Source organism: Chelonia mydas, chromosome 14 (genome assembly GCF_015237465.2).
Source record: "Chelonia mydas isolate rCheMyd1 chromosome 14, rCheMyd1.pri.v2, whole genome shotgun sequence".
Taxonomy (NCBI): Eukaryota; Metazoa; Chordata; order Testudines; family Cheloniidae; genus Chelonia; species Chelonia mydas.
Window position 1 is genome coordinate 37,292,028 of NC_051254.2, and position 25,725 is coordinate 37,317,752.

The following is a 25,725-nucleotide window of genomic DNA, read 5'->3' on the forward strand; positions in this document are numbered from 1 at the left end:
TTTATCAGGAGTCTTGCAATATTTGATGTGTCTGATGAAGCCCCAGGTCCTGGAAGCATGTGAGGAGGTGAGACTCTCGGCTTTTGTTTTCTAAACAAAGGAAGTATCTAGCTTTCTTTGTTGCAGAGAAACACTTAAAAATTTCACCCCAGTGCAGTATAAACCTCTGAGACACCAAAAGGCAAATAAAATAATACTAATATTTACTATTTATTATTATTAAATCTCATAATGGGGGGGGGTGGCCTGCTTAAGATTTTTAAAGTACTGTGCCAGTGCGAATTCACACCATAAATCTCTATCAGTTACCCAAGGGAAGCCCCCTAAATGAGTGCCATCATTTATCTAAAACAGCACAGTGAGCAGACAGGGAAATGGACAGAGAGGACAAGCTATGGGAACGCACATGGAGCTGGGCTGTGGGCCCCAAACAGGACATGAGCGCAGTCCCCCCAGGCCCACCAACAGCAATTCCGGGCCCCAGGGCAGAACAGTCAATGGGCCCCCGCTGGTACCCGCATGCACAAGCTGCGCCCACGTGGACTCCGTGTGATGATGTGATGCAGCACGGAGAGGGGAGTGTTGACCTGGGAATGTGCCCTGGGGATGGGATACCTGAGAGTCTGTAACCTGAGCCAGGAGGGGGAGGGGGAGGTAACACCTCTGCCCAGGAATGTGGACAGAGGCTGCAGCAGAAGGGAGCCTGCTGCGGGGGTTTTAGTTTCAGTTTGGTGCTGGGTGAAGGAACACAGGGAACCCCAGGGCTGGGGTCTAAGCTCCCTGCTCCCCCAGAAGGACTTGACTGAGGGGTCCTGGTTGTAACCACAAGCTCTGTTTTAGACTGTGTTCCTGTTGTCTAATAAACCTTCTGTTTTACTGGCTGGCTGAGAGTCTCAGTGAATCCCAGGAAGAGGGGTGCAGGGCCTGGACTCCCCCACACTCCGTGACACTCCGTCCGCTGGACATTTGGGTGGTGCTGCATATTTGCTGGCTGGTGCCCAGCGAGATGCCGGCTGCACTGCTGGGGGCGCTTTTCCGGCATGGCCAGGGATTCCACATGCCCACCCGGCTGCCTTCGCCACCACCGATACTACCCCACACACCATAGGTGCTGGCTTTTGGTTGTGCCGATGCGTGCTGCATCCCGGCTCCACTCCCTTCCCCAAGGCCAAGCCCCCACTTTGCCCCACTCCACCTCTTCCTGCCCCCACTCTGCCCCCTCCCCCTAGGTCCCCTTCCCCGAGTGACTCCTGCACACTGCTCACGCCTTTCTGCCCTCTCCTGCCTTAAGCGTGAGAAGTGTGTGTGTTTGGCTCAGCCTCCCCGCAAAACTGACAATTTTCAGCATATTTATACACACACTTCCTTCATATTCTAGTTTTTGAATGTGTGTCCATCATTGGTATCCTAACAATGTCATCATTATTAAAATAGTAATGAACGACATCATTACGTCATCATGAATTACAGTGTATTAAAATCATTACACTCAGCTACAAGCTGTCTTCAGTAACACCCCTGATGGCCGTGGGAAGAAGGTGGATGGGAGGCACAAGCTGTGGGGAGTCTTTCCCCTCTCCCTTCTTCTTTTCTCCTCTCCCTTCCTATCACTCTCCCTGCCCCTTTCCCTCCCTCTTATTTCTTCTCTAAGTCCTTGCTCCCTCCCCTTCCTGGTGTTTCCCGTTCCTTGCTTCCCACCCATGTCCATTTACCCATTTCTCTCTACTCCCCACCTCCTGGTGGCTCTGTCTAGTGCCCACAGAGGAGGTTCCCCCTCCTCGGGTAGGAAGGGTGGCCTAGTGGTTCAGGAACAGGCTTGGGGCTCAGGTGTCCTGGGTTTGGTTCTCTGCTCTGCCACTGACTCCCTGCTTAGTCTTGGGAAAGTCACTTCACCTCTGGGTGCCCTAGATCCCACCTGCCAAATGATGCTACTGCTGACCCTGCCTCCTAGGCTGAATCCCTTCATGGCTGTGTGGTGATGGGGGAAATGGAGATACCAAGGTGAGTAGATTTGGGCTGAATTTCTCCATAGCCTGAGAGTGAGAGCCAGCTCCCTGCAAGGGGCACGGGAGAGGGAGGGGCTCAGGCCAGCTCCGCATACAGGGGGGTCAGGGCTTCAGCCCTGCACCTTCTTCTGCGGTCATGGGCTTCTTCTTTCCCCCCACCCTGCCCAGCGTGGCTCCTGATGCGGGGCGTTTCCTTCCCCTACTGTTCCACTGCACCCACCCAGTGCATGCGCCAAGGAGCCCTGCAGCCTCCTGGGGCGATTTCAAAGGGCCCATGGCTCCCAGCCGCTGCCAGCACTACCGGGCACTGGCAGCAGCCGTGACTGGAGGCCCCGGATGTCAGGGGGTGGGTTCCTGTCTGTGGGTTGCCAAGCAGAGACAGACAAACCTCAGCAGCCCAGATTTAGGCACCTGTCTGTGAGATGGTTGTGGTTTAGGACATCCCTTCCCCCCTTGTCGGCATCTCCCATTGGCCAGCTTACATGGCTCCCCGCCTACTGTGGTGGCTTTTGTGAATAGCATGGAAAGGTGCCTGTGTTGCCCATGGATTGTCTCGGGAGTTTAGGCCCCTGACTCAGCTCTGAGAGTCACAGTGCTGCTGTTCCTGTGATTGTCTCCCTGCCTAAACATTACTCACTGTGACGCTCAGCATTGCAACACCCGAGTCCCTTCATGGCTTGTCCCCTGTGCAACCAGTCACCTCTCCGCAGAGCACAGCTGAGCAATTCCTCATTGACACGGGTGTGCACAGGACAGAGACTGAGCACAGGCTGGAGAGTGACACATCCCAGTAAAACCCAAAGTCTCTTCCTAGAGGCACAATATTCCCTGTGGAGGTTGCGGGGACACAGCCAAATTGGGAAGCAAATCCCATGACGCTGCCCCCAGCACCTGCAGCTGGGACATTAAAGTGGAACAAACAAGAAGAATTGTTTGTAATGGTTTATTTACAGTAAATAGCTGCAAAGTAGCAAAGTAAAAGGAGCAGAGAAGGAGCTTTAATGACCGCAGGAGCCTGGCCAGGAGATCCCCAGCTACTGAGAACAGTTTTCTGTAGGGCACTAAAATAGCACCAATGGCCAGGAATTAATATAGGGAATTAATGAGTGACAGTCTCAATTTCAGTAACACGTCATAAATCTCCCCGTCCTGCTCACGTTCCCTTTCCTTTCCTACTGTCCTTTTCTATTCATTATTGTTCTAGCCCTCACTTTCCAGCCCTGGTTATCTTCCTGTGTCTCTCCTCCCTGTCACAGATCATCCCCCTTGGCTGCTCTCTTCTTTCCCTGATTTTATCCCTTCCCCAATTGCTGAGCCCAGGCTGGGAGACCCCAATGGGATCTAAGGACACATCTGTACAAACCGCTCCCTGCTGCTTCTCCCCAGCCCCCCAACCCCTGATGGATTCATGCTGGGTCCCTGCCCAGCCCCCACCTCTGCCCCTCAGGGCCCCTCTGCCCCTCCTGCAGCCCCAGGGGTTCCTCCCCCTCCCCCTCCCACCACTGGGGCTGCAGGGAGGGAGGGGGAGGAGCTTCCAGGGGTCATAGAGATGAGGGGCCAGGGGCTGGGTCGATGGGAGTCCTCCAAGACCATAGAGACTGGGGTCCGTGAGGCTAGAGAGGCTGATTTCTGGTTCCCCCCCTGCTGTGGGTCTCAGGGACACAGTCGGAGCCAGGTGTCTGTATCCCACACCCAGAGCCAGGGGCGGATTCTCTCCCCAGGGACGGAGCCCGGCGGGAAAGTGAAGATCGGGGCCTCGTCACCAGCATCGATAAATGTCACCTGCCCCCGGTCACAGTCCAGACAAACCCGGATCCTGCTGGGGGCCCGGCTCAGGGGGGTCACAGGGGAGGTGAGAGCCCGGAACTGACCCACCCACCACTCCACAGCCCAGATCCCGCCCTCAGGGCTACAGCTGATCTCTCCCTTCCTCCCCACAGACTCTCTGGCCACCCCCACAGCCCAGCCTCCCCCACCCACCAACTCAACCTCCCAGCAATGTCTCCCCACGGTGAATCCCTCACAGCCCAGCACACATTCCCAACAGTCAAATCTCTCAGGGGTGTCGGGCAGATCCTGCCGCGTGTCTCCCCATCTCACACTTTTCCCACCCTCAGACAGGACGAGGTGGGGATGAGCCGTGTCTGGATCCAGAGTCACATTCGCTGAGGAGAGAGAATCAGAGCGTGAGGGGCAGAGCTCGGCCCTGGGGGAGGGTTTGATGGCGTCAGTGACAGAATCTGCCCCAGCTGGGGAGTGACTCAGGGAATCTCCTTCCTCCAGGATTTACCCGTCAGAGATCTCAGCACAGGGCTGGGGGAGTCACTCCCCTGGCAGAGACGGGTCAGTGACGGTGAAAGGAGCAGCTGGGCCAGGCCTGAGACTCAGAATCTTTCCCCTCCTGCCCCCACCTCTCCCCGGGGAGGGGACTAGAAGACTCTGGCAGCCCCAGCAGATGGTACAACTAAGTGAATATTGACAGAGTTTCCCCCCACCCCACCTTCAATCTCACTGTGCCCCAGCTGCCCCTGTGCTGGACTTTGCTATGGGGCCTCCCCACTGCACCCGGCCTGCTCTGAAATGTCACAGCTCGGACAGCAACAGGCCACACGGTACCAGGATTGAACATGCCCAGAATGTCACTGCTCAGCAGCAGTCGCAGCACCCAAGTACATTAGCTTGGGGCAGGGAGTGAGGGGGCTAAACAAGGGAAGGGGGTTCATGGTGGAAGCTTCGAGTGTCGGCGGGGCCAGGACAGATTAAGGTTTTGTGGGGCCCTGGGCCACAGCAAGTGAGGGCCCCTCCCCACCCCTTCTGCCTGCAGAACCCCCCTCCCCACACTCCTGCTGGGGAAATGGGGCTGGGGTGCAGGGGCATGCTCTGCTCTGCCCACCTGGTGCTCCAGCTGCAGAGCAGGGCAAGACCCCGCACCCCAAAGCCATTCCCTGGCTGGAGTTCTGGGCGGATGGAGTGGGGCAAGCCCCCCGAGCCCTGACCCCACTCCCTGGCAGTAGCACTGGGCAGGCAGAGCAGTTTGGGGCACAGAGGCGCTCATTTTTCTGGGGCCCCTGGGCACAAGCCCCATTGGCCCAGTGGCAAATCGGCCACTAGGGAGGAGGTACAGAATAGGTGGCTGGTGGAAAGAGGGAGAGGGTCATGCTAGTAATGGGGAGGCTGACTTGACATCCTGTTTACCAGAGACAGGACCATGCTGGGGTCATGGTGGATGGAGAGAGGAGAAAAGAGACAAGCTCACAGCGCTGATCACAGGAGCTTCCCATATCTGTATAATGGAGCCAGGGGAGCCCCTGTCTGTGATCAAGGCTCAGTTCCTCTGCTTGAGACAGGAGCAAGGGTCTCACACAGACACAGTCCCTGCTCACCCAGTCAGTGAGGGTTCACTGCAGAGCTCCTGGCTTTCTTCACGGGGGAAAAGATAAAGGAAGAAACAAAGGGACACTGGAGATCGGACATCAGCACAGGGAGACAGAACAAACTCCCCCTGGAGACGTGGCTGTGGAGGTGCATGTCCCACAGTTTCTGTATAAGGGGTGGCAGCGGCTGTCACAGATCTCTGCAGGGTGCCGTGCACATGCCAGCGGTGGAGGGGCAGGAAGCGTAGGTGCAATATGCTATAGATTCATTATGGTGTGACAGGACATAGGCACAAACCTCAACTCACCTTGTGATGCGCCGTGAAATGAAGGGTGCTGGGGAGATCTGCCCTGAACTATCACGTCCACTCCCATATACAAAGAAAAAGGGGCACATTGCCTCATGGGAATGGATATTTGGAAATTGATAAAATTTGATCTTTAATTACCTTCTTCTATAGGTGCCACAGATCTTCTCCACCCTAAAACCAGCAACATAATTAGAGAGGAGAGCAGATCTGAACACGTATTGCATAATCCAATATTGTACAAACTAATACACTGAGGGAAAAAGAAAGTTATAAGTTCATCAGAACCTCCACTGGACTGCATGAGTGTCTCTCTCCCAGGGTGGATCTTCACTGCAGAGTTAGTCCAGAATCTTACCTGCTCCAACCTGTTTAATGCGCAATCACAAAAACTCTGACTCAAGTTTGGTGGTGCTTTGCACCCAGGTTAGCTGGCAAGACTTTGCGTAGAAGCTAGAGCCCAGGTATCACTTTACTTCAGGTAGGTTACATACCTACTCTGCAGTGTGGAGGGAAGATAATCATCTCAGGTGCTGATAGTCCACCAGGGCCTTCACACAATTCCTCCTGGGCCATAGTTTTTTGGCCATTACCTACTTTACTACTGTATTGCTTATCAATTTTTCAAATTAGCTTTTGGTGTGAAATTCATCTAGTTTAGTCTTTCCCCACATTTATAAAGTTACATTAACAAACAAACCCCAAAAGAATGATGATGATGATGATGATGATGATAAAAAAGCAAACAAATAACTAAAAAGGTTTCCTATTGCAACAATTTTAAAATTTAAATTTAAAAGCAAACAACCCCACCACAATTAAATAAACAGCCACATGAGACTCCAAAATGGTACAAAAAGTTTCATTTCAGAGGAAGGACAATGACACTTACTTATCTCGTTATCTCGTTTCTCTGAAAAGGAAAGAGAAATAAATCGAATTTTTTTAGGCATTTCCCTTTTCTTATGTTTTATTTCTCTTTATCATCAATATGACAGTAAAGGCTGAGAGAAATCAACATCTTCTTCAGGACATCAGACAAGAGGATCCAGTGGTCCCTTCTGGTCTTAAACACTGTGACTCTATTGCATATCAGTTTTTCAAATTAGCTTTTGGTATGAAATCTCGCCACTTTAGTGGTTCCCCACATTTTATACAATTACACTAACCCTTCCACAAAAGAATAATAATAAAAAGCAAGTAAACAAAAAAAGGTTTCATATTACAACAGAATTGTAGAAGTTAAATTTTACAGTGAACTCCACAACATTTAAACAAACTGCCCCATGAAGATCCAATTACAAAAAAAAAGTCCTTTTCAGAGTGTGGATAATGACACTTACCAATTTCTCTATCTCGTTTGCCTAAAAATTAAACAGACAGACACATAATGTTTGTTAGGTGTTTTCCTTTTTTTATGGTTTATTTCTCTTTATCATCACTGTGACAGTTAAAACGGATTATTTCTATTCAATCTCTTCTTCAGGAAATCAGACAAGATCAGTGGTGCCCAAAGTTTTCCGATCACTCCCCGCTTGCAGTAATGGAATCTGTCTGCGCCCCCCCAGCTTCCATTACTGCACAGTTGACTCAGCAGAGGTGCTTGGGCTGAAGGTGGAGCTGGGGGCAGAACTGGGGATGGGGGAGGAGCTGGGGTTAGAGGCAGAGCTGGCCTGGGGGAGGAGAGGGAATTTGGTAGGAACTGACCTGGGGGCGGAGGAAGGGGTGGACTGGAACAGTGCCAGGAGCCGAAGCTTAGTGGGGGGCAGGGGGCAGAGCGCAGCTGCAGATGGGATAGGATCTGGGCTGGGAACAGAGCGGGGCTGGGTGGGTCTCCCTCCCTTCTCCCCATGGGGGCTATCAGGGATCCTGCTTTGCACCTGCTCAGGGCCGGATTAAGAGGGGGGATTTAGGGGCTGCAGGCCAGGGCCCCAGGCAAAGGGGGGCCCCACAAAAAGATCTCTAGACCGCCAAAAGTGCAGATCTTTTTGCAGGGCCCCCTTAGCCCAGGGCCGTGGGCTGCAGCCTCTAAAGCCCCTGCATTCCGGCCCAGCCTGGCGTTGGCGGGGAGGCGGCTCTACACGCTGGCATATCATTCCCCACTCCGCTGGGCTAGAACTGCAAGTGCCTAGAAGCTCAGTCCCACAAGTATCCTTCACTTGCAGACGCCGCCCCCGCAGCTCCCATTGGCCAGGAATCACAGCCAATGGGAGCTGTGTGGGGTGGTGCCTGCAGGCGAGCACAGAACAGAGCATGGAGCCACCTGCCCCCCATCCCCGGGGCCTGCACCACCAAAGGGGAGCTGTCCCAGGTAAGTGCCCTGCACCACAACCTCCTGCCCCAGCCCTGAGCCCCCTCCTGCACCCTAACTCCCTCCCAGACCCCACACTCCCAACCTCCTACCCTGAGCCCTCTCCCGCACTCCAGTCCCCTTGGCACCAGCCTGGAGCCCCCTCCTGCATCTGAAAGCCCTCATCCCCAGGCACACCCTAGAGTCCACAACCCCAATCAGAGCCCTCACCCGCTTCCACACCCACCCCCTGCCCCAATCCACAGCCCCCTCCTGCACTCTGAATCCCTCATTTTTGGCCCTACCACGGAGCCTGGGGGCTCCACAAACTCTAATAGTTCCAGGCCCACAGAAGAGTTAATCCGGCCCTGCGCCTGCTTGAACATTCCTCCACGTGCCCCTAGGGGCCTGCCCCACAGTCTGCAGACCTCTAGACTAGAGGATCCAGTCATCCCTTCTGGTCTTAAACACTATGACTCTATGACTGTATTGCTTATCAATTTTTCAAATTAACTTTTGGTGTGAAATTCATCCTGTCTAGTCTTTCCCCACGTTTTATAAATCTATATTAAAGTTGACCCCCCATACACACACACACACCTTCCCAAAACTGATAATAATAACAAAGTAAGCAAACTAAAAAGGCTTCCTACTGCAGCAATGTTAAGTTAAATTTAAAATCAAACACCTCCACCGCTGCTACACAAACTCCAACATTAGAATATAAACAGGTACAAAAAGTTTCTTGTCATAGGAAGGATAATGACACTTACTTATTTCTTTATCTCGTTTGTCTAAAAATTAGAGAGAAATAAATAGATATTTTTGTTAGGAGTTTCCCTTTTCTTATGTTTTATTTCTCTTTGTCATCAATAAGACAGTGAAGGCTGAGAGAAATCAACCTCCTTTTCAGGGCATCAGACAAGAGGATCAGCTCCCTTCTGGTCTTAAACGCTGTGACTCTATTCCTTATCAGTTTTTCAAATTAGACTTTGGTGTGAAATCTACCCAATTTAGTGCTTGCTCACATTTTATCAAGTTACTGTAATCCCCCAACCAAAAAGAAACAATTATAAAAAAAGCAAACATGCAAACAAACAAAATCAGGCTAAATATTGCAACAGAAGTGTAAAAGTTAAATTGAAAAGTGAACAATTCCAGAACAATTAAACAAACTCCCACATGTCAGAAGACGGGTAATGACACTTACCAATTTCTGCATCTCGTTTGCCTAAAAATTAAACAGAAATACACATATTGTATATTAGGAGTTTCCCTTTTCTTTTGTTTTATTTCTCATGATCATCAATATGATAATTAAGTTTTAGAAAGTATTTCTATTCAGCTTCCTCTTAAGAATCATAGAAGGTTAGGGTTGGAAGGGACCTCAGGAGGTCATCTAGTCCAACCCCCTGCTTGAAGCAGGACTAATCCCCAATTTTTGCCCCAGATGACCCCCTCAAGGATTGAATTCACAACCCTGGGTTTAGCAGGCCAATACTCAAACCACTGAGCTATCCTGTCAGACTAAATGAGCTGGTCGTCCCTTCGGGTCATAAACTCTGTGATTCTGTTAGAATAATAGAAGTTTAATCCCTCGCACTCGTGGCAGGACTAAATATTATCTAGACCACCCCTGACAGGTGTTTCTCTAACCTGCTCTTAAAAAACTCCAGTGAAGGCGATTCTACATCCTCCTTTATTCCATTTATTATGTATTCTGCCTGTTAGGAACTTTTTCCTAATGTCCAGCCTAAACCTCCCTCACTGCATTTTAAGCCCCTTGCTTCTTGTCCTATCCTCAGAGGTTAATGAGAACAATTTACCTCCCTCCTCCTTGTAACAATTTTTCATATGCTTGAAAACTGTTATCATGTCCCCCCGCAGTCTTCTCTTCTCCAGACTAAACAAACCCACCTTCCTGTCCCTCTCATTAAAAGAGGGCCAGAACTGAAAGACCTGCCCACAGGGAGGGGGCACTAAGTGTGTTTACCACTAGGCCACCTAACCCACCGATGACTCTATTACCCTCCTACAGGGGGATCCAATTGTGTACAAAAATTTTCTTCTGAGGGAAGAAAATGACACTTATCAGTTTCTAGATCTCATTTCACTAAAACATAAACAGAAATACATATAAAAAATGTTATGGGCTTTCCTTCCCTTATATGTTATTTCTCTTTATCATCAATACAAAGTTGAGGCTGGGTGATTATTTTTATTCAACTTCCTTTTTTCTATTGCTTCCCCAAAACCACAGCCCCAATAACATTTTGGTGTGAAGTTTATCTAGTTTAGACTTACCCCCAATTTTATAAAACTAGATTAACACACCCTGTCCTGGGGCACCTCCCCTTCCTGGTGAGGAAGAGACGAAAACTCCTCTGGGCTCAAGTGACCTCATTCCTACAGGGCCTGCTCCACTTGGAAGAAATGATCTTCAAAGGGAGAGGTTGTCACAGGAGGGGGCAGCAACCAGGAGGAAGGCTGCTGGAACTCAGGGGAGCTGATTCTTGCAACAGAGCCAATCGGCCCCAGGGCAGCTGCCCCTTTTGCCCCCCACATCAGCTGATGGGGGGAACAAAAAGTAGGCTGTGTGCAGGCCCAGCCAGTGGCCAGCTCTTACCAGAGCACCGCACTGGTCCGCGTCGGCCCACTTTCACCTCTGTCTCTATTGATATGGGGACTAAGGCCCAGACAGCTTAGCAACACCCATACTTATGTCGCCAAGCCTGCCCAGAGAGCAAACAGTCCTTTCCCTCTCACTGGGTAACAGTGCCGCATATCGCAGAAACTGAGGTAGACACAGGTTTCATAAAAATATTGCAGAAAATTCCCACTTCAGCACACCTTCCTGAACAGGCCAGACCTCTATAGGTTCTTTTGAAAGACTCGGAGACTGAGGGCTCATCTGCGATGAAAACTTACACCCCTCAGACATGTAGCTATGTCGACCCAACCCTCTATTTGGAAGGACTTTTAAGGGGAATGGTCTCTGGAAACATCCAAACAGGCCCTAAAATGGTCCATCCTATTACACCCTCCTCAACCCGACAAACACAGAGAAGTAAAAATAAATCATAGAAAACAACAAATCTACATGCAGTTGTGTAACTTGGTCAAAAATTGTATTTGTGGAAAAAGGGAAATTGAAACTTACCAACTTCTTCAGTAAGTTTCCCTGAAAAGTACAGAAATAAATATAAATTATTCTCAATGCCTTGCTTCTTGAAACAGAGTTAAAAGACTACATCCTATTTGTACAAAATTCATTAGAAGCATGGAGGGAAAAGTCCAATTTATTTGGAAATTGGGCTGGCATTCTTTATGGATGAAGTTCAGCGGGGCATGCACAGCTGTGTCTGAATTATGTGACTGTGGGTATGATTTTTTTTTCTAACTGAGGAACAAATGTGTGTGTTTATTGATTTATGACAGGGGCATGTCTATACGGCCTATCACTGTAATGTCGACATGAATTACACTTTATTAGAAAAAAAAAGAGATTAAGTACAAATATGAGAGGCTAGACTTTGCAGAATCTTCTCTCAAGTGGGACCGGAGAACTGGGAAGAGAGGGAGATGAAGGACCAAGCGGAACAGAGATGTATCTGCTATGATCCGATTCTCTGATTCAGTTCTATTGTCTGAGACTCTCCTCCCTTCTATTCTCTCCCTTGCACCTCTGTCCCCCCATCAATAAATTCACAGGCATTCTTCTTTATTTAGGACCAGATCAGCAGATCACACATTCTTTTCATGTTAAATTCCTAAATTTCCCGTATTTATTTATTAGACAAAAAAAACTTTATTTCTAGTATATTTCTCCCTCTGATATTTACCTTTCATTTTAAAGAGATAAACAGTGAGGCCAATGCAACAAAGCAAAACCACCAGGATCACACTCAGACCCACCATCCAGGGATTCACCCTTGGGAAAAAGGGATCTGAAAAACAAAACACCCAGGGCTTACCTTAGTTTGGAAGTGGTGACTAAAACAGATTTTTTTCCCCATACAAATACAGAAATAGTGCCCAGCAGGATTTGTGTGAGCTAACAGTGAAAGAATGGACATGTCTACACTGCACAAAAGACCAGAAATTGATTTTAAATATGGCTCCAAACAACACAGCTTTATCACCGATTTATCCTTGAAAACACAGACCAGATTTGATTCATTGCTATTCAGAGAGCCAAAGAGATCAGGGGCAAATTCTCTGCTCATAAAACCCCATTGATTCCAATAGGGTTATACCAGAAAAGAATTTGACTTTTAGCAGCAAGCAATATTCAGAAACTGCCAGATTAATTAGCATATTTTTGAAAAATCCACCGTTACCCCCTAATTTTGGGAAAAAGCATAATCACAATTTGTCCAAACACTTGTGCAGCAAATTAACTAATTTCAATTTGCTCTTCTTGTGTTCCCAGTGATTCAGTCATCTAAACAGGATGGAATTTTCAAATGTCCCTAGTGTCTTTTCCACACATGGTTTGTGTTCTGATTTAGTGAACCTGGGGCAACCCTCTTATGGGGTCATTCTTCAACTGGTTCAAGAGTTGACAACATATCAGGGTTGAACCAATTTAAATAAATTGATGCACAAAACCTGAAATCATAAATCACTTTCATAGTGCTCTATCTCCATTTAGCTGAAGTTGATAAGGAATTGACTGAATAAATCTATTTAGGGTACTCTGAAACTTATACAAGAAGTGTTCACACAAGTGGGTACCATCGATTAACTAGTTAATCAGTGCATCTTTTGTGTGTAGAGAAGGGGTAAAATGAGTCCTTTTGTGGATCCAGACCAAAGTGAATTAAGGAGCACAAGTCCCATTGAACATCAGTAAAAACAACATCACATGACGTAGGTGACGTTTCACACAAGTAATGAAGTTGGTGAAGTGAACAGATCACTAGAGCCCTGCGTGGATACAAAATTGGTATCCGCATCCAGTCTGCAATCCCCCAAAATGATGAGGATATCTCATCTGTGGGTTTACAGGCCTTTACAGATCACAATCAAGCCAAAGTACAAAATTTATCACATTCAAAAAAATCATGAAGGTGAATTTAAGGTTACAGGAACCTACTGAATCAGTGGATTGAATGAAAGTTTCCTCTCAAAACCGGTATAGTCTGAATACTCACAATTAAGGGGCTCAAGTTGCCTAAACTGTGACCCTGGAAAAACACCGGCCCTCCTATCTTCTGTGTTTCTACGTGGATTATGAAATATTCATCACAGATGTTTCAATTCTTTTCTTCCTATATTTTGTTTGGTTTCTAGTGGTGGTGAATTCAATGTGGGATTTGGATGGTAACTGACCTGCTATATAAACTGCCGATTCCTTTTCTTGATTGAGAACGGTGTTCCTGATGCAACAGGACAAGTTTTGGTTTGAATGTTCTGTTACAATGATCGCAGTTTCTGTTTCAAACAGGCTGTTATCTCCTTGGGATTTTGTTTCAGAGAGTGATGGTAAATGTCGTCCATTGAGATCTCTCCATAGCACCTCAGGCTCTGGGTACCAACCAGCTGATCGACAAACCACCCGAATCCCTCCATCCTGGTGACCTTCAACAGAGAGGAGAGGAGCAGAGCCCAGAGCTAAGGGGAAAATATATAAGAGTGTTAATTCCATACATTAATTTATAAAGCAGAAGGGATGAGGGGCAGTCTGGGGATCCCTTACTCACTTGAGAATGCACTAATTCAAGCGGGTAGTCAGTAGAAGGGATAAATGAATACTGGAATGTCTGAAATCCCAGTGCTCATGGACACACAAAAATATGAACGAATATATAAAATAATTTCACTGAGTCAATGGGAGATATTGTTGGCTCAAGAAAGGAGCAACTGAGTGCTGAGCACCTTTGGAGATACGACCACGTAGATACCTGAATAGGATCTGAACTTTTGAAACTCTGATAATTAGTGCATTAGATAGATAGATAGATATTTTAAAATTAAATTGGCTTCATGGTTACATTGTCAAAGCAGCTCAGTCTTCACTAAGAGTGGTAAATATATAATTTCCCCTTCTCACTAGGACACTCTGCAATCCATGTACATCATATTGGTTCTGCTTTGAGCAGGGGGTTGGACTAGATCACCTCCTGACGTCCCTTCCATCCCTGATATTCTAGGATTCTATGATTATGATATAATTGTGTAGCATCTTGTACAAGATGTGTCAAATAAGGTGTCAATGGAAAAGTTATGATTTACTGAATAAGATTATCCTATTTCAATGCATGTATCATTTTTGTATCTGGAGTTATGAATATTGACTATGCATCTGTATTTCAAATGTTATTGTTCTGGGTAACACCCAAAACTAGCCTTTCAGGTACAACAGTGAAGAAGCTAGGCAGGGCTCATGGCCCATCCACGCAAATAATGAGCCATGGAAAAGTCTTGTCCTTGACACTTCAGACAGCCTATGAATAATGGCTGCCATGACTCATCAAGAATGCAGGTGCATATGACTAGATAACATGATACTGAATTCCTTTTTGGTTCCTATATTTTTCCACAAACTGGGCTGGGAACCTGGCTTGGAACAAAGGGGTTCCTGCCATCTGAAAGAAACTGTAAAAGGTTGAAGTGACATCACCAATGGGCCTCACTTTCCACATAACTCAACTCCTGGATATACCTCTGGAAGAGTACAGACTTTGAACTGAGGAAGTGCTGGTCCCAGGTGGGAAAGATGGAAACCCTGCCTATGTATGAAACATCTACAAACTGCTTGTACTATCTAACAGGGTGAGACACTGTTTGATTCAAATCCTGTGTGGTATATTAGGCTTAGACTGGGTTTTTGTTTATTTGCTTAATAATCAACTTTGGTCTATTTGCTTTCACTTATAATCACTCAAAATCTATCTTTCTGTAGTTAATAAATCTCTTCTACATATATATATATTAATGATTAAAACACTGAGGGAGAGAAAAACTGGGTAATTGTAATAATCTTTACTGGTCAGGCTTTTGACCAGGGCGGGTCCTAGGTTGGGGAGCTGGGGTGTGTTTTGGCTGAAGTCTCACTATTGTTGGTTCATGAGTGCCTGGCCAGATGCATTCATGAACACAGCTGGGTGTGGTCCCGCCTCTGGATGTTGGTGTGAGTGCAAGTGTGGAGGGCTTTACAGCTTGCCATAATGTCACAGTGCAAGAGGGAACCCAGATTGGTGAGACAGAGGGCTCAGCTGTACCCCAGTTCCCGGTGGTACCCGTGGAGAACCCATCACACCCGCTACCACCATCACCATTATACAATCTCAGCAAATAAGAACGCTGCATTTTATTTTAACTACACCCCGAAGCAACAACCAACCCATCAGAAGGCCATAAATGTCTGTCAGTCCCACCTTAGCCACACATCCTAGAAATGACTGCTGAGCAACTGGAAGGCCATAGTTGTCAAGAAGTCCTTTCCCTCTTAACTGTTTTGGGAGTCAATCAAGATTGAGCAAGAAAGTGCCTTGGCCATCCTGAAAATGTGTTTAATAACATGTTGGGAAAGTTTTCAGCATATTTTTCCAAGTATGAAAGTGGCTGTTTGCTGAAATTTAGATACGCTGTGTTGTTGTAAACTATTTCACAAGCAGGGAGTCACAGTTGTTGTAATAGGAAAGACCACACAAAGCTAAAACTGAGACAAGGCACTGACCTGCTACCCGCAGTTCCAATACGGCTTCTTCATAAAAAGTATCATCTTGAACAAAGCAGTGGTATTGTCCTTCATCAGAGCGTCTGATATTGAGAAGCCTCAAGGGAACATTTCCATCTGTGAGTCTGGCTTTCAAAAGCTCTGTCCTTCCCCGATACTCTGGCACCTGCTCTTCATACTGATCCTTCCCATCACGGTACAGGTGCACAACAGTTAAAAACTCAGAGTGGAACCATCTCACCTCCATGTTTGCAGCGCTCATCCGGGGGGACAGGTGACAGGGTAACACAGTTTCCTGACCCAGGATGGCAGCGACAGGGTCACGAGGTCCAATCACTGTGAACTTTGCTGGAAATGCACCAGGACAGCAACAATAACAAAAAGCAGGTCAGAGGAAAATGTTAATTTGATATGAAGGACACAGCCAAGAGGTTCCATTTCAGACAAACTTTCCAAAAACTTCAGCAGGGACAGACACCTGGCATGGAACATTTCAGCCTGAATGGTTAAGAGAGAGCAGCACTCATGGGCAGGGGGACTGGGGCTCTGTTACAAGAATACTCAGCCTGTGTGTATGGCACAGCACACAGCACTGAGATGGGGCATGGAGCGGATAACAGGCAAGCTTGGCTCATGACCCAGGCACAGATCATGGGACAGAGAGTGGGAAGGTAAGAGTTGGTAGGTGCAGTGCATGACAGAGGCACACAGTGCTGACATGGGGTGAGAAGCTGAAGACAGGTGTATTCAGCCCATGTCATAGTCACACATCAGAGAAACTGAGGCAGAGAGCTGAGAATGGACATGCTCAGTGTAGAGTTGAGATAAACTTACTATTCAACATCCCGTTTTTCTAAGTGTTCTCAAATTGACACGCTTACTGACATTGCCATGAAATTTCCTGGGCCTCAGCAGGAATAAGAGTAGGGTTGTTGGGCCATATTTGGTGTTCTTTCACCAAGGTGTTCCTGAGACATGGCCCTACTGCTGGAGCCAATTTGGGGACTATTATGGTTCAATACTTCACATGCTCAAGAGACCAAATAACCAAACTTCGTGAACATTATTGCGTAAAGACAAAACTGTGCACTACGGAAAGGAGACATCCATACCCTCCTCCTGGGAAGCAATTCTTATCTCACAGCATGCCCCCCCAAACCCACTTATGCCGTGGCTGTTTACAAGTGAAAAAGCACTTTATACATCACCTGAGACCCAACCCATCAGGTCCTTAACTTATTGTTCGGTACCTTCCTTAACCCTTTTTTTGGATACCACATTCCAAACCAGGTGGGTGTAGAGGTACATCCCAACCAGTGCTAGGACAAACCATTCATGGCTTTGATAGGCTTCCTATTTTCTATTGTGAACACTAACTTCAGAATTGTAAAGTGGGATATTCAATATTATAGAACAGAATTGTGGGGAGAACATAAAACATTCAAGTTAACTTCCCAACTCTCTCCCTCTCTCTCTCTCTCTCATATGAATATTACGGGACTACCGTGCATATAATGCCTAATAATACAGTGTATACTACACCTAACATATATGGATTAGCTAACAGGCCCAATTAAAAAAAGTCACACGACATCATTATATTCTGGTTTTTCTTTTGTTTTTGTGCACATTTGTCTCTAATTACGGCTCTGATCTTTTTTTTTTTTTTTTTACATCTGAAACCCACTAAGTTATTTGATTTTCTTATTTCTTATTGTTATTATTAAACTCTTCTATAAGTGTCCACTGAATTCCCTGGGCATCTTTGACAATCTTTTAAAAATACTTGTGTGAAGAAACAGACCTGGGCACTATCCCAGGAGCAAATAAAATAACCCAGGAGCAACACAATCAGGGCAAAAATTGAATAATGAAGGTGCTGATCTTGCTATGGGGTGAAGTTTATACACTGTGAGTAGTTACATTGACTTTGAGTGAAGCATGTTGTTAAGGCACTTCAGGGGCCTAAATTAATCCCCTAAGATACAGCAGACACCTGATTCCTACCTGATTCCATCTTGTGAACATAAGAAGTAAGGAAGAAAACAATAAAACCAGGGAGAGGAGAGCTGTCTCTGGAGCTGTGGCAGAATGAGAGAACCTTCATCTTCTTCACTGTAACTTGATCTAGAAAACAGGAAGAAGGAGGAAAAAAACTTATCATAGTGAGCATAACACTGACTAACATTAAATTATTAACGTCAAACATTAAAGAGGGCACAGTAAATAAAAAAGGAACAAATGCCTTGTTAAGTGAACTCTTTCATATTTGGAGTGAGAACAGCCATTGCATTAAAATTGAAAATGTGTTTCTTTTACGGGCCTGATTTTGTCCCATCTCTACAAAATCCACATTAAAAAAAAAGTCAGAGCAGTGTAAAGGTTGTTAGTAATTCCATCAATGGAGAAAAAAGTTTTAAGGAATGAGAAATTGTGTGTGTGATAGAGAAACATTCTTGTTGTTTTTTTTTTTTATCCATTTCCTTTCTTTCAACATATCAGAGGCAAAATGATTCAGTCCCATAAACAAAGTTATTAAGTAACAGGGACCACAGAGAAAGACACTTCCCATAAACTTGCATTTGCAAGAGTTTGTAACTTTACAAAACAGAAATATACAATAAGTTAATTCATAACAAATCTCCCTTTGAATGCACTGGGAGCAGGAGTAGGTCCATCCAGTTTTCTTGAATAAAATAGAGGAGGAAAGAAATAAATTCTTAAATCAAATAACCAGAACAGTCTGGCATTACATTGCAATGAAAGCAGAGGGGAAAATAGCTCACATATCATTTTGAAGATATAGTTCAAATGCAAAGTTTGTATTCAGAGTAAGACACAGCTATCCTGGGATTATTGGATCATTTGGCAGTTAATAATTCATGCAGGGAATAACTGTCTACTAGGAACTATCAAGGGAGATGGTATTCGAGTGACAGAAGCTCACCTACCTGATACATCCTGGAAATAAGCTTTGGGACAGTTTTAAGCTCTCTCTGGTGTTCCCAGGTTTCTAAAATCCTCATCCATTCTCCTCTAGTTAGTTTACATTGTCAGTGACTATTTCAGTGATGAGACTGAAAAATCAATTCTTAATAAGAAATTACAGAAAGAGCTGAATCCTGGTCTTTTCTTCCATATTTCTGCCAAAACGGTGTTTATTTTTTGTCGGACACTGAAGAGAAATGTGTCTCTCTCGATGCCTTCGCTAAGCTAGAAAGCAAAAGTAGAAAAGGAACTGGAAAGCTATGGTAATTTCAGTCCCTATCACACCCTCGTTAAGATTTGGAGATAAGGATCCTTTCTAAAGAAGCCATCCTAGCGTGGCAGTGTTGATGGCAGCAGACTCAGACATCCAAGTGCCCCAATCTGGCTGAAGGCAATGAGTATTTTGAAGAGGATCTGCTTCCTGCTCGTCGAGAACTGTTCAATACTGTCCTGATAATCGTTATATTTTTCATCTCATGCTCTAAATGGAAATTTACCTTTTAATTACTTAAGCAACAAGCAACCTTTGTACTGCTAATCTGGAGTTTCCTGTAAATTGACTTTCTTTATTGCTGTAAGGCTGAAGGTTAAAGCCCAACCCATCTCTGTTCTCAGGTAGGAGTCAAACAGGGATCAAACTGCGGTTAGCTGATTCTAATTTCTGATTGGTCAGCAGACATAGCGCTCTTCTTGTGACAGGATCCCTGGGGTACAACGTGGATCCGAGGTACCACTGTGGCCCCTTAACTCTCCAGCCTGGGCTGTCCCCCACAATGCTTTGCTAGTGAAAAGCAGTAAGCCCCTCTGGGAGCTATCATCACTCAGCACAACAGAAGTTGGAGCCCCACACCCAGCTACATTGCCTGAATGCTCCCAGAGCCACTCACACATCACACAGAGAAAGGCACCAGCCAATATCCCCCAGGTCCCCAGCCATACACCCCAGAGCTGTACCATCTTGCCCAGGTCAGAAGCCTGGCCAGTGTAAATTTATAACCCAGTCTGTCCCTCCCTCAGTGTGGAGAGGACATGCTCCAGTCTTTGTACCCACTGAGATTTCCCAAGCCCTTCAACCAAAACCCACTGTTCTAGGTAAAATATAAGATTTATTAACTACAGAAATATAGATTTTAAATTATTAGAAGTGATAGGCATGAAAGGTCAGAGACAGTTACCAAAGAAAATAAAAGATAAACCTACAATCAAAATCCTAAACTTTGTTACACTAAAAGAAAAGGAGTACTTGTGGCACCTTAGAGACTAACCAATTTATTTGCGCATAAGCTTTCGTGAGCTACAGCTCACTTCATCGGATGCATCCTTTTCTTTTTGCGAATACAGACTAACACGGCTCCAACTCTGAAATTTGTTACACTAGGCAGTATTTAGATCAGACAATTTTTTCAGCTCACTGAATGGAACAGTCCTTAATACACAGGCTTCACCTTTAAGACTGGACCAATCTCCCCAGCTGAAGTCTTTGTCTTATCAGCATTTTTGTTGCTTCTAGCTTAGAAGGGGGTGGAGAAAGGCGAAAGCATGATGCCACAGTCCCCCCATTTTATATCCTTAGCCCTTGTGCCTATCACACACTTGGTCAGACATGTCCTGGTGGGCTTTGCTGAGTCACTGGGTTGAGCAATCCCCCTGGTGTGGTCTTCTGCAACTGAGTCATAGGGTTGACCAGAGCTCCCTGAACAGTTCCCGAGTTACATGGCTATTTGCAGTAAACACCCAGACAGGCTGGAGAGGAACATGTCACAGGCTGGCCCATGTACCCGGACAGGTGGTTAAATGTGACTCTCTGTTTCACATGTAAGTTTAGCATTGCCAGTCAACACTCTGGAATTCTGTTGGCACATGGAACAAACAGGAGTGTGACAAGACCCCTTGGAGCCAGCACCACATGAAGACACCCACGTGGGGGTGTGGGGTGTCAACCCGCCCTTCAGGAGCAAAACAATGAGTTCTGGGAAACATAAGGAGAAGCAAAAATACATTTTGTCCCCCATTTCCTGAGGAAACCCCGGGCAGGCTCTGGTGTGTTCAGGAAAACTTGGATCCTGGTTACAATTGAAAAGCAGCAGCTCTGCCAAAGACTGAAACCTGGGGAGAAACTCCAGGGAACTGGAAGTGAAGGGCAGTGCAGGGTTTACAATGGCACCACTGGCACCATGGAGCTGGGTCCACGCTCAGAAGGGGACCCAGCCTGTTCTGCTTGCACTGTGCGCTGAGACCCCACCAGCCCACATGCTCCTCCTCAACTTCCCCCTACCCCTTGCTCCTCTCAGCTTGCCCACCAGCGAGAGGGCTCCTCTTCACCCCCTGGCCCCACCTGCCAGCTCCTCTCTGCCCCCTGGCCAGACCCCAGTGCACCTCCAGCTCTGGGTAGTCTCTGCTTCTCACCATCTGTGGGGCCCCACCTGTCTCCCCAGAGCTGAGCCACCTGGGACTGGTGCAGAAGCCTGGCCAGTCTCAGCCAGTTGCGGGTGGGCACAGTATTGGGGGCTTGGCTGGGCCCCTCCAGGCAAGTGGGTACTTTGGGAGCCAAGCCAGGAGAGTCCCTGGCCTGGCTGATCACGCCACTCCCGAGGGGCCGGAGCGATTCTCCACCCCGGGACTAGCCCCGGCTGCACGGCCAGCTCAGCCCGGCAGACACAGTCCCCTCGCAGAGGGCCGGTGAGTGAGGCCAGGAGACAGGGCGTGGGGGAGGGGGTCTCTGGAAGGTCAGGGGGCAGGGAAGATCTGTGTGTGTCGGGGCACTAGGGAGTGGGGGTTCTGTGCGGGGTGCTGGGGAGTTGTGGTGGGGCTGTGGGCAGGGGGGTGCTGGGCAGGGGTGGTGTTAGCCGGGGCCCTGTACATTTGTGACAGGGTCGGAGTGTGTGTGATGGGCATAGTGGGTCCGGGGGGGCTCTGGCCGTAGGGAATCGGGGGTGGGGGGCGTGTTCCAGCGTTGGGCGGGGGGGATGTGTGGCGTGGCATGGGCCCACCCCCGAGGGGAAGGGTCATGCTGGCAGCACAGGGCCAGGCAGGCCACTGTGCATCTGGCAACTGCCGGTGTATAAATAGTGCCCTTGCACTAGGCTGGGCAGAGCAGGGCCGCCCCTGCCATACCATGCCCCTGCACCTCGCTCTGGGGACTGACCCCCCACGCCATGCTCCACTGCCCCCAGGGGGGCTCACAAATATGTTTGGCACCAGGCCCACAAAAGGTGAATCTGGCCCTGGTGAAGGGCAGTGGGGAGTGGCCAGGTGCAGGATGGGCTCAGTCTATGGCATGGGCAGCTCCTGATTCCTGTAAGACAATTCCCAGAATGCCCAGAGCGGGGCTGAGCCCTGACTTCAGTCTGAACTGCGGGCGCTCAGCTGCTGTCAGGATGGGGCCCTAAGTGTTTCCCTGTTTCCCAGCCGGGTTACTGTGGGCTGAGGCAAAGGGACAGGTGCTCAGTGCCGTGTCCTGTAGACATTCACAGCTCGTGTCAGTGAAGATGGGGATTGGTTGGTCTCTGGGGGTTTAACAATCGCAATGATCATTAAAACTCCAATAGATCTGAGTCATTTTTATCTTAAAATGACTGAGAAACCTTCACTAGCCCGTTCCCCAGAGAGGCCGGTAACCTGAAGGTTAACAAACTTCTTTCGCAGGCTGGGCCCCATGGCACAGGAAGGTCCCATGACCTGATCTGGTGCCCCTTGAAATCAGAGGGAAGATTCCCAATCACTTCAAAGGCCTTTGGATCAACCCCTCAATGACTTGCTCAGTCACCATTCACCGCACCCCAGTAACCGAGTTCTCTGCAGACGAAGTGCAGGGGGGTTGGGGAGGTGAAATCCACCCCCATCCTGGGGCCAGGACACAGGGCCCCAGCACAGCACAGCCTGTCCACCCCCTAAAGTCAGCCCCTCCCCCAGCCTGTGCCCTGGAGCACTGGCTGCAGCCCCTTTGAACCACTGGGATTCTCCTTCCATGGGGCACTGGGGCTGCTTCCCCTTCAGCCTTACCACTATTGGCAGTGTGTATACGTGTATCCGAGCTGGGAATCACACCTCCCAGGTGCTGTGTAGACGTGCCCTCAACCAAACTTAGACATTGTTAATGTAAGTGTAACCCTTCTGCCCGTCAGAGCTGGCAGCAACCAGGGCCGGGTTCAGTATCTAGGGGTTCCATCCAATAACACAATGCAAAACCGGCTTGAGCCCCCACCCAGTGACCTGGGACAATTACATACCACCCGCCTGGGCACCTCTAAGAGGCAATACTTCCCCTCTCGCAAGCACGGCGTCTGAGTGTAGCAAAAGCCTTTTAATAAAGGAGGGAAACAATGCGGCATTATGTTGGGGAAACACCACAAACAGGATTCATAACACAAACCATGAACAAAAGACCCACCTCCAAGTAAGTTTGGCAGTGTCCTTTTCCCCTCAGGGTCTTGAGTCCAGCAACCCAAAAGTCACCCCCCACCCACCCACAGTTTCTGTCCTTGGTCAGTGCAGCCCCCCCCACCCCCCAAGTTCAGAAGTTCATCTGCAGAGTTTACTGCCCAGCCTGGGTGGAAGTGGAGGGAGGTGTGTGTGTGTGGGGTTGGGGAGGGCATCTTACATGCTCCGCTGCTTGGGTCAACAGCCAAGCGCCACACCTCTCCATGGGGTTCTGCTGCAGTCTTCACTGCCAGCTGTGTCTCTCCACCAGCCATCCTGCTGTCCACTCCTCTCTGCCAGCAGCTCATCAACTTGTCTTCAAGCCCCCCTGCAACTACAGCTCTCTAGTGACTTCAGCTCTCAGTGAGTTTAGCTGGTAGTAGGGGAGCCTCAGTACTAGTACACCACGAACCCAAAGTAGGACTAGTGCTCAGACCTAGGTACCAGAGATTTCAGCTCTGCAGCATATAACAAGACTCCTAATGGAGTCTGACCATGCTGGAGGTACTGACCATGCTGGAGGATGTGGGCTTTGTGGCGTCCTTCTGGGAGTTCTGGCTGGCCTGGCAAGGGCAGCAGCGTGCCTTTCCCTCGGTGCGGAGGTGGTGGAACCTGGGGAAGGTGCATGTCCGGCTCTTCCGCCGTGACTACACCCAGGGCGCCAGCCGAAGGAGGGATGCGGCGATAGAGCAGTTGGAACGGGAGGTCTTAGAGCTGGAGAGGCATCTGGCCGCTAGCCCCGAGGACACTAAACTGGGAGGAGAGGTAGATACGCTGGAGGGTAGGGATAGGATACAGAGGGATCTAGACAAATTGGCCAAAAGAAATCTGATGAGGTTCAACAAGGATGAGTGAAGAGTCCTGCACTTAGGACGGAAGAATGCAATGCACCGCTACAGACTAGGGACCGAATGGCTAGGCAGCAGTTCTGCAGAAAAGGACCTAGGGGTTACAGTGGACGAGAAGCTGGATAGGAGTCAACAGTGTGCCTTTGTTGCCAAGAAGGCCAATGGCATTTTGGGCTGTATAAGTAGGGGCATTGCCAGCAGATCGAGGGACGTGATCGTTCCCTTCTATTCGACACTGGTGAGGCCTCATCTGGAGTACTGTGTCCAGTTTTGGGCCCCACACTACAAGAAGGATGTGGAAAAATTGGAAAACGTCCAGCGAAGGGCAACAAAAATTATTAGGGGACTGGAACGCATGAGTTATGAGGAGAGGCTGAGGGAACTGGGATTGTTTAGTCTACGGAAGAGAAGAATCAGGGGGGATTTGATAGCTGCTTTCAACTACCTGAAAGAGGGTTCCAAAGAGGATGGATCTAGACTGTTCTCAGTGGTAGCAGATGACAGAACAAGGAGTAATGGTCTCAAGTTGCAGTGGGAGGGGGGGTTAGGTTGGATATTAGGAAAAACTTTTTCACCAGGAGGGTGGTGAAACACTGGAATGCGTTACCTAGGGAGGTGGTGGAATCTCCTTCCTTAGAAGTTTTTAAGGTCAGGCTTGACAAAGCCCTGGCTGGGATGATTTAATTGGGGATTGGTCCTCCTTTGGCCTCGGGTTTCCTAGCCAACCTCCGGACATCGATTCTGGAGTTCTTCTGGTCAGGACTGCACTGGGACTCTGCAGGGGTCCTCCATCTACCCCTAGAGGAGGGAGGGCAGGGCCCACCCACTTCCTGGATCCCAATAGGATCACTCTCCTGTAGCCATCGGCCCGACCCTGTCACAGCAGACTCCTTTCAGACCTGAAAGTGAAGAGACACGAGTAAATCAGCTGGAGGACTGGAGTTACAGACAAAGACTGACCCAACTGAGGCAGGGACTATCACAATTCTGCTACAGACTTCTGGGGTTTCTACAGCGTTAAGGTCCCTCAGTTATAGGGGCCTGTTGATACAGATGAAATTAATGGGAGTTAGATGCCTTGTGGGATTTTCAAAAATGTCTGGATGCCTATGTGCATCCTTAGGTGCCTATATACTTTTAAATGAGAGGGGGAGTTAGTTTCATTCTGTCAGTTTAAACAGATTTTTGTATTTGTTTTTGTTTTTGTGACCCTTATTCTACTGCAAAACACCTGGGGGAAAAGATCTGCTTGTTCCAGATTCAGCCCCTCCATCTCTAATTATAGTCTGAAAAAACTCCTGATGCACACGAGGGTCCCCAGCCAGCCCCAGAAACAGCAAGGAAGACCAGGCTGCACTGCCTGGATGCTGTTGAAGGGAAACAAACAAATGACAGCATTGTACTTTTTCCAGGATGGAAAAGCTCTGGGATCTTGTCAGGCCTCCCCTGTGCCCCGCGTGATGCACACAGGGGATCAGCCCCCCCTCCAGTTATTCTCCCCTCTTCAGCTCCAGAGAGTTTCCCTGCTGAGGCCTGGGAACAGTGAGAAAATAGCCACTTGGTGAGGGGAGCTGGAGAGTCCCTGCTCTCTGACTCGCGCCTCCCTCTCTCTTCCCTGGCAGCTGCCACCTGAGGGAGGGGCTGGCTCCTCTCTGGCACCTGGGCTCTGGGGTCAGGAACCCCTCAGTACTGAGCAGGGCTGCTGCTTCAGCTCCCTCCTTCCAGCTTCAGGGAGGGTCGCCTGGCAGGGGGACAGCAACAGCCTGAAATGCAAACTTCAGCCCTGGCCAGGCCCCAGTAAGTGTCAC

At 48.3% G+C, this 25,725-nt stretch overlaps 2 protein-coding genes across 2 annotated transcripts in view; one reads left to right on the top strand and one right to left on the bottom strand.

The window, feature by feature from the left end:
* Nucleotides 1-25,725, bottom strand: part of LOC102936186 (butyrophilin-like protein 2) — a 1,677,894-nt gene that overhangs the window by 1,234,771 nt on the left and 417,398 nt on the right. Inside the window, 5 exon segments of the mRNA XM_043528084.1 lie at nt 5,830-5,862; nt 6,581-6,601; nt 7,032-7,052; nt 8,752-8,772; nt 9,189-9,209. Of these exon segments, the coding sequence (XP_043384019.1) occupies nt 5,830-5,862; nt 6,581-6,601; nt 7,032-7,052; nt 8,752-8,772; nt 9,189-9,209 (117 nt within the window).
* The window catches only part of LOC114020220 (butyrophilin subfamily 1 member A1), a 1,361,724-nt gene that overhangs the window by 1,010,526 nt on the left and 325,473 nt on the right, over nt 1-25,725 (top strand).